General features: G+C 37.8%; 3 protein-coding genes across 3 annotated transcripts; 1 reads left to right on the top strand and 2 right to left on the bottom strand.

The window, feature by feature from the left end:
• Positions 1–365: 365 nt before the first annotated feature.
• Positions 366–2826, top strand: GCK72_005290 (uncharacterized protein; the record flags this gene model as incomplete). Its single annotated transcript, XM_003117220.2, has 9 exons — positions 366–508; positions 553–699; positions 745–971; positions 1025–1112; positions 1159–1400; positions 1445–1932; positions 1982–2098; positions 2147–2338; positions 2383–2826. The coding sequence occupies 9 exons, from the start codon at positions 366–368 to the stop codon at positions 2824–2826; spliced, it is 2088 nt and encodes a 695-aa protein (XP_003117268.1).
• Positions 2827–2962: 136 nt separating this feature from the next.
• On the bottom strand, positions 2963–4080 carry GCK72_005289 (uncharacterized protein; the record flags this gene model as incomplete). The annotated part of the gene is made up of 4 exons (XM_053725120.1): positions 2963–3329; positions 3378–3644; positions 3687–3957; positions 4005–4080. 4 exons carry the CDS (start codon positions 4078–4080, stop codon positions 2963–2965), a joined length of 981 nt encoding a protein of 326 aa, XP_053589314.1.
• A 4433-nt stretch (positions 4081–8513) lies between these two features.
• Positions 8514–9309, bottom strand: GCK72_005288 (uncharacterized protein; the record flags this gene model as incomplete). The annotated part of the gene is made up of 4 exons (XM_003117000.2): positions 8514–8582; positions 8655–8950; positions 8999–9161; positions 9214–9309. The coding sequence occupies 4 exons, from the start codon at positions 9307–9309 to the stop codon at positions 8514–8516; spliced, it is 624 nt and encodes a 207-aa protein (XP_003117048.2).
• Positions 9310–9482: the final 173 nt, after the last annotated feature.

Here is a 9482-nt window from a genome sequence, read left to right as displayed (position 1 = left end):
ATTTTTGATTCTAGTAGTTATCCTGTAAAAACAAATGCTAGGTAATAAAAAATCAAAGAGATTTCGTTCAGAAGATGAAGAGTGTTGTTAAATTTATTGCTTGACAAACGGTTATTAGTTTCGAACTGAAATATTCACGATTATACTGAAATACAGAAATTACAAGAACAGAAATAACTATTTTTGAATTTGAAAAATTAATGCAATACTGACTTTCTTTCGAGACCTTGGCGCATTTGGAGATACTGGCGTCTTTCTCGTGTCTTGCCACGAAAATTTGTCGTTTTGAAGACATTTTGTGACCTCATTAATTGAAAAATACTCAAAAAGTGTATTCCCCTTGCAATATTGAGTATTTCAGACATATGGGATCAGCCATAACCAAAGAGACAATTCTACAGGACAATGTATATTTGAAAAAGTTGAGTGGCTTGGAGCCTGTCGACGATTACGATCCATTCTGGAACAAGCTACTGTCATTTAGTCTGAAATTTGACGATGAAGACGAGTAAGACCGAAGATAAAAATAAACATTTGTAATTGTTCTTTCAGAGATACTAGAAATGCATTGGAATCCGCACTAGATGATCATCTACAATGTCTTATGTACAATACACAAACGACTGGAAACTTTGCAGCTTTCATCCGACTCTTTCTTCGCAGGGCAACAGAATTGAAAGCATCCGAGCAGTGTGAAAAGTAACATTCGGCACCCACACCTGAACTTGAATATTTATATTTCAGCAAAATCTATTTATGGCAAACTTCAAACGCTCTTCTGATCCTTCGCTATATAGCCAGGTTCCTAACACAACGAATGACTGAAAAAGAGTTTGTGAGAATTTTTGCAAAAAATAGAGAAAGCGAGGAGAACGAATCGTCTTCTACTTCTTCATCATCAGACGAAGATGCTGACGACGATGAGGAGAGTTCCAACAAGCAAGAAAACGGAAACTATAATAACAACGAGCGTATGTGAAACAGTAAATTTAGTTTCGAAACTATGCATCTGGTCAGTTTTCAGAAACAAAAGAACCATCAATCGTGTTCCAAAACACAGCAGAAGAATTTACATACGAACTTGTTTCCATCTTGATTAATATTTCTGTCAAGTAAGTTTATTTCTATAAAAAACTGAATTAATTAACAAAGTTTTAGTGATACAACACTGGCAATTCATGTGGAAGCTGTAAGATGCCTGTTGACACTTCTCAGCTCTCAATTGTACAATGAATCGATTGTTAACACATCAATCGTATTCCGATTTTTCATCGATGGAGCTTGTGCTCAACACGCTGCAGGTCTCACCAAGACATTGCTCCTCAATTATCTTATCCACAACTCTGAGTATCATATGACTGTACAGAAACCACAAGAAAGCATTGTTTTTGGATTAGCATGTAAGCCGATTTTTATAAAACATCTTTTAAATAAGAATTTTTAGCATCAATGTGGTCAATGGTTCAAATGGCAACTGGGTTAGATTCGGCAGAAGAAGAAAAGAAACCTCCATTAACGCTTGGAAATCTCAGTATTCTTCTTCTTTTGAATCTTTCATGTCATCAACCTCTCAATGCTTCCAATCCATTCAAAGAAACACTTGCTCTGTTCCAAAATGCTCAAGAAGTGTCTACCTTGCCTACTCAAGTTGTTTCCTTTAAAATTGATTATAATGGACTTTACGAAAGATTGTGTGCGACTGCTGGACAAGAGCCTCCTATGCTGCTACTGTATATGCTTCTTCAAGCGAATTCTGGTTTCCGAAACTACGTTCTTTCCCGTATTAATCTGGAAAATCTTGTCGTCCCTGTTCTTCGAATACTACATGATGGGGTTGCCACTTCAAATAATTCACACCATGTGTATCTAGCGCTGATTGTTGCTTTAATTCTCAGCGAAGACGACATTTTCTGCAAAATCATTCATGAAACGGTATGATGAAACGACATGAACGGGTTAAAACCAAATGAAATTATTTCAGCCGATAAAAGACCTCGGATGGCTTGACAGCGATTTCAGCGTTCGTGAAATCTCCCTCGGAGGATTGACAGCTCTCGTCTTCATCAGAGCTATTCAGAAAAATGCATTGAAAACGAAGGTTGGGTTTCATTAGATATAAACATTTAAGTCAATTCATTCATTGCAGGATCGGTATCTACATACAAATTGTCTCGCTGCTCTCGCCAATATGTCTGCATTCTTCAAAAACCTTGCGCCAATCGTTTGCCAAAGATTGATTTCTCTCTTGGATCTTCTCACCAAACGGCACGCAAAAATGGTCGATCATATGAGAGTCAGTAGTCAGAATGATGTTGCTGGTGGTCAGCCGATCAATTTCGTAAGGCTTGTCTGTTTTCTTCAAATTCAAAATTAGATTTTCAGCATGACGACATCACCGCTCTAGAAGAAGGAATCCGTACTCTTCTGGAAATAATTAACAGTGCTCTTTGTGGCGGACTACGTCACAACACACACCTCATCTACAATCTTCTTTACCATCGAGCCCTTTTCGACGCCTACGTTCAACATCCAATGTTTCAAGATTTGCTTGTAAACATTGCTGCTGTAATCTCCCATTTCTCCTCAAAAGTCATACATGTTCCTGCTGGAGATGGAGTAACAATGCTTCAAATAATTGAGAAGGAAGCGAATGTTTGGCCCACTGATAAATTGGCCAAGTTCCCAGAACTCAAGTTCCGGTACGTGGAGGATGAATACACTGTCGACTTCTTCGTGCCATACGTTTGGAGGTTATCGGTCCAACACTCAGGGATCCATTTCGAAACATCTAGAATTAAAATTTTTAACGCTCAAAGTATTGCTTGAATCCTTTTATCTTTACACCGGGAAACACGCATGCCGGTATTATTTATTCGGACAAAAATGGAAAAGTGACCTTATTCTTGTGATGATCATAAAATACCATAATAATGTACAATAAAACTCAATTATCATAAATGTTCTACAATCCCTTATTATAGTATACAACTTTCGGGGGATTTGGAAGTTTGTTGATGTGCTCCTGCAATGACAACTCTAGATGATCTACTTGAATGGAACTTTTCTGTGGGAAAAGAGCGCAGCAAATTGGAGTTGAGAAGGCGAGCATGAAACCACAAAGCAATGTTTGAAGGGGAGCAGCCATTGGTGGAGTATACCAAGCAGCTTTCGAGATCTGCTCCAGAATCACCGGACCGAGAACCATATTGGGTACAGCCATTCCAACACGACTAAGAACAACTTGAGGAATCGCGTATTCCGGGGCAACGGTTGAGAATCCCATTGTCCTACCGTCAGCGTCTTCGACTGGAATGCCGTTTGTGAATTCTCTGAAAACGAGAAGCGAGGTTGTATGAAAAATAATTATATCAACTAACTTGTTTCTCATCATTGGAATATTTATAGCATTGGCAAAAGCGATAGCTGCGAATGGTACAAGACGTGCGAGAATCGGAGGAGCATTTTTCCATTTTTTGAGGAGAAAATTGAAGGAAAGTGCACAAGAAAGAGCGCCAGTAGTGGCTCCGCAATATGAAAGAAACAGAGTCCGATCATCTTGTTTATGAGTTCCACTTCGGTTCGTGTAGTTCACGATTGCATTGAAAGATTGATTGATCCAATGGAAGAAAATAACATGAGGCAATCTAGAAAAAAATAAAATTATTGGGAAGGTCGCCATTCCTTACTTTTGATAAAAAGTGAGCATTCCACCAGTAATAACCATATTACATGGTACTTGAGCACTCATTCTTCCCAATATGAACATTTTCTCTCCGGTGTCTGGATGAAACGCTGAATCGTAGAGTGTCTTTGCTTTCCATAACTCGTTTACAGTCATATTCGGATCATACTTTCCTTGTTTGTACTCCAAGACGATGTTTCGAGCTCTTTCCAGTTTTGAATTACTTGCGAAGAGATTCAAACAGTTGGCAGTAGTGAAAAAATGATACATTCTGCCTGAAAAAAAGATGTGTGGATACGGTAGCACTGAGCCCATTTCTTACCTTGAAACGTGTTCTGGTCCCATCTTGGTCTCGAAATATCCGGCAACTTTTCACATTTCGACAAGACCTGCGTCATAGTTTTCAGTTGGAATCGAAGAAAATAAGTACCTCCTGAACGAGTAAAAAAGTCCTGTTGGCAAAAAATGAAATGAAACGTGTCAGGGTCACGTCGAAATGTGAAATGAGATAATTACGCTGAGAGCTTTTGGAGAAAGAATTCCCCTTGGGAGTGAACTGGGAAAAAGTGGAAAAGGATTTACTTGAAGAAGTTTTATTACTTGGTTGAGTCAAGAACACAAGAAAAAGAAATCGTTAAATTACAAAGAAAAGTACAATTTCTTTCCTTGAGGAGAAGTTTTCGAACAGGAAGTGAATTAGGAGTGCACGGGGTGAAAAAACAGCGATTTAAAAAAAGACCGGTGAGAGAGAAAAAAGAAAATTAAAAAAGATTTTTAGTTTTCGATGACTTTTTCTTCTTGATCTGAGATAGTCAATGAAGCGGCAGGAACTGCACCATTCCTCATTTTCTCCGCTTCGCCTTCGTGTGGTTCTTGAAGTTCCAGATCTTCAAGATATTTTCTGTGTTCTTTTTCCTCTTTCTGGAAAATAAATAGTTCTTGTAAAAACGTTCAAAGATTCAAACAGAGATCTTACTTGAATTCGAAAGCAGCAGATCACTCCACCCACAATAAACGAGATGAACAAGAAGAAGAAGAAGATGTAGACGCCAATAGTTCCAGGTTGATAATCCTCTTTATAATAAGGGAGAATGATCTCTGAATGATCTTCTCTGATTTTAACAGCATCATCAGTACTATCCATTGAGAATGTATACGTAATACTGAAATTTCTTCTTCGATTGGTGAATGTGGCATTCTCGTCGTACGCCTTGAAATCGATTCCTTTCGGAAGATCTGGACTGGCATGGATCAGGTCATCGGAGCAGTCCATCATGATTCCTGAAAGTTAATTAAAGAATATTTCAAAGAATGAGCGAATATTTACCTTCAACTGAGTTATCTTCTTCTTTCGGGAGTTTGACAAGAGTTATTTTCACACAAGCATGAGTGCATGAGATTAATCTGATGTTTCCTTTTGCACAATTCGTTTCTTTCCATTCATTAACCCATCCCATTGACATTCCGACAGAAGAATCTTGCATCAAGTGTCGACGGTAGAGCTGGAAATTATTCGAAAATATTCTGATTGAAAAACATAAATTTTGTGAAAATTGATTTTGAAATATACTTTTTGGCTTCTTCATTGTTATTCTCGATATTTGAAACAAGTTTTCAATTTTAAAAAACCCACAAAATCTCCGGAGACACATTGAGCACACGACCTTGTCATCTCATTAGCTTTAACCAAATAGAAGACGAGAAGAAAGAGAAGAAGTCTAATCCATACCATCCTGCAAATTCAAATAATTTCGGATGACGTTCAGAAAATTCCAACGAAGGGAAAAAGTTAATATTGAGTTGGTTTATATAGTTCAATATTGGAAGAATTCAATAAAGAACTTCACATGAAAAGAATATTAGAATTTGAGGGAGATTGAAAGAAGAGAGTTGGGGGCGGATTGAAGTTAATTATTGGACAGAATTTCTTTGCAATATGAAGAAAGAAGAAAGCGTATTTTATGAAAATAATTTCAGCTCAGAGAACAGAGAATGGACATATGTCTGTATCTACAATACATCCGCAGAGAGAGCGCCGGTCGAGGTCGAAAAAAAATGGCCATCAGAGAATGATTATTTGACATTGCAGAGGAATGGATTGGTGACTCAGACTCTCCGTTGACCTCACAGAAATGATGACGTGGAGCAAATGGGAATGTACAGTAAGATTTGAACTTAGGATGAGTAATGGAAACGAGAGCATCTACACCAATATTGGAAAAGTGATTATGAAGAAGTAATGAAGTGAATTTTGAAGAAAACAAGAAGGAAATTAAAAATTTAAAAAATGTAGTCCGATTTGGAATTTGTAATGCTAAGGGTTCAAAAAAGTTGTCTGTATTTACGAAAGGTTGCAAATAATCAATTTATTTAACAAACGGAAGAGCTTGAATTTCGAAAATCGCCAGTAAATATATTCTGAGGAATTCTTTCATGCATCCCGTGCTTTACAAAAGAATGTTCTCCGGTCTGAGGAAAGGCTACAAAAAATGAAATGAAATCCTGCTTGAACAATTCAATGTTTAATTGAAAACCCGAATGATTCATCGTTTCAAGCGAGATCTCTCATTTTTCAAACCTATGTTATTGAAATCTGATTTCTGATAAATTGTAAAGAACCTTCCGGATTTCTACAGAAAATTGAAGTTTTCTGGAACCTTCTATCAGAGAGATTGACAAGAAAACTGCGAGACATTGAAGCGGAGGAGACAAAGAAAATAAGGGGGAATGTGTCTGTTTGGAGTCAGTAGACAGACACCAATAACCCTCGTAAAATGTTCAGATGGTGTCTGTCAAGGCGAGAAGATTTTTTCAATTATTACGAAAATTGAATATTATTTGTTTTGCAAGATTTGGATGAAACACTTCGATGATCAGTTTTTGATTGAAAATACAACTTTCTTCTCACTAGAAATTTACAGCCGTACCTACAGTAATTTAACATTAAATATCTATGGTTCTGACCGATAAGAAACTGGAAGTTTATATACTTACCAAACTCGAAAGTTGATAGATCTGTGCACCTGACAAGATTTATTTACAACGAAGTCGATGAATAATTTCAAAAAACCGGAATCTTTACTAATAATATTCAACAGATCCGTTTGTGTATTTGTTTGTTGCCAGCCATAACTCCCTTCGTAGTGGGCCGATTTTTATGAAACCTGGATAGATGTATTGGAAATGTGTCTTAGTTGATGCCCGAACTTTTCTTTTTTCAAAAATGTCTGTTTTGACGTCTTCTGGAGACGATGACGATTTCAACGGTAAAAAGCGTTGAGAAAAGGTGTGTCCCGACAGGGTGGTAGAAAGCTCAAAATATCAACCTGATACTACTGACTCGGTGTTTCTTGACTGCATTCTCGAGAGCGCCCCGGCCGCGCGTATTCGGTGCAGCGGTCTACGCAGATGACTCTTACGCACGGGGTGGTGAGTTCGTTCCCGCTAGGTCGGAAATGTTTTTTGGTTTTTTGTTTTGATAGGAACATAGACATCCAGTATATGAAAGTTGTAAATAACGTCGTTACAGTCGAGATTTCATAGATAAAAAGGGTTACGTGGGTATCTGCACCAGTTTTTTCCACTGTTGACACTGCTACAATTCTGCCATAATGAGTGATTGAGTTCCAACTTTCAAAGTGTTTAAAAATTAAAATTCTGCAAACGCAGAGTCAGAAACTGACTTAACCATAATACTTCCGTCCGCATCTTCTTGGGGTAGTCAAAAACTCAAAAAGATTACATTTTTTGTCAAAAGGAAAATATGTTTTGAAGTTTCTGAAAAAAGTTGTAACGTTTTTTGCGTATATCACTATTTATACCACACCCTGTACATAAAGTGCATTTCATTGAAGATCTTTAAGAATTTTGCCAACTTTTGTGGAGCGCTTTCAGGTATAAATGAGGGTTGGAATCAAAATAGACTGAATAAAAGGGTACTTCAACTTTTTAACTTATGTAGAAGTATGCAAAATAGTTTTGAAGTATTCCAGAGAAGAGAGGCAGCATCGCCGCCGAATAGTTAAAATTCAGAAAGCAGAACATTTTGGATCAAACCAGACTATGAAGAAGATTTCCGTGTATATGGAAAACATCTTGAAAGGTTTTGGGGAGGGAGGCGATATCGCCGCCGATCAGTCAAAAACTCAAAAAGATGTTTTAAGCGCATTTTTTGAATATATGAATAGGAAAGTCTCCACATTCCTAAGCTTCAGAAAAATATGTTCAAACAGAGAAAAAAATAGTAGAACAAATTCAAGCAAAATGGTCAAGAAGTGATGGTGATTTGTGAATAAGGAACTTTGTCGTAGCTCGGTTACCTTCAAAAAAGAAACAAATTCTAGAAGTGAAGAAACCGTTCATACTGAATTTCATATTCCACAGGAAAAATGTCATTGAGAAAATTTGTCCAAATATTATCAGAAAAACAGATTTTTTAATTGTTCTCTACCGGAACGGGCTGCTTAGCTAACGAAAACTACCAACAAGTGAATAAGTTATACGATCCAGAATTAGAGAAGAATTCTGAAACCTCTATAGTCTCAACCGTTTGGGAAGCGCCGCAGGCGCTGTAACAACCGGAAAGGTGGTGTAGAAAAGGAGGTTTAGTCGCCGTTAGGCGACGTGAACCGACTGGTAATTAAAATTAGTGATCATGAGAAAGTGGGCAATTTTATTTGTATCAAAATTAGTTGTGTAGCTTTGTATACGGAAGCAATTACACCAGAAAATGGTTGATAGGGACTTAGGGAAAGTATGAGATGATGAGAGTGAATGGATAATAAAAAAAAGAAGAAGAAAAAGACGACGATGGAGATCGGAAGATGAAGATTTAAGCTCTCTCTCCACGAGCTTGTATGGTAGGATTCAATCTGCGGTGCACCAGTTCCAGTTCGTTCATCTGAAAAAGTTCAAGTTATTTCAGAACAGTTCCAAAATCCGAAGCTTAATAAATAAATAATCAAAATCTCACCCTCGCGTAATCCTGAATTATTAGCTCGAGGATGTGGATGAAGCCGATAAAAATGGAGATCAGCATGATGATGTATTCGAGTTCGTAGCTGTTCGATTTGATCTCCTCTTTCTTCCAATTTTCCGTGGTTGATTCAAATGAGTCACCACAATATTCCACTTCAAAAACGTAAGTTGTCGAGTTTTCCGTCAGAATTACAGAAGTGGTCAGATACTCTTCATCCTCGACAAAATAGGACATCGGGGGTACTTCTGGATCGATATCGCTCAAGTCATCAGAACATCCTTTGACTTGTGCTGTAAAGGGTCACTATCAATAACCAGGGATTATCATTAGTATCATACCCTCGACCGTGATATTGGTGCATTTGCTAACAACTATGAAATCGACGCAGATGCCGGTGCAGGGACGAGTGATGACGGAGTCAGAATCGCATGAAATTCCGAGGATGTTAAGAGGAGATATGGCTTTTGACAGACGGCTTTGAGTGAAAGTATTGACGTGATGCTGAAAAAGTTGAATGAGTTCATTTCGACCCAAAACAACATCGAAAACTTACAAAGTTTCCAAAAAGGCAATTGCAGAGCAACTCTTGTGCCTGAAGCCCGGAGATGTTAGCGAGAAAGAGAAGAAAAAGAAGTTGAGCCCACGTCATTCTGAAATTCACAGTTATTAGAATCTAAAAGAAGTTAGTCAATAAGTTCAATCGATATGGTTTGAAATCATGGAGAGAGGTGCAACGAACAGAGAAGAAGAGAGAAAATGACTGAGGACGCGCACAATGAATCGAAGGAAATTTAGGAGAGAGGGTGGGGCTTTTGTACCACG

The sequence above is a fragment of the Caenorhabditis remanei genome, chromosome II (genome assembly GCF_010183535.1).
Source record: "Caenorhabditis remanei strain PX506 chromosome II, whole genome shotgun sequence".
Classification (NCBI taxonomy): Eukaryota; Metazoa; Nematoda; class Chromadorea; order Rhabditida; family Rhabditidae; genus Caenorhabditis; species Caenorhabditis remanei.
Note: the sequence above shows the minus strand (reverse complement) of the source record. Positions and strands in the feature narration are given on the sequence as shown.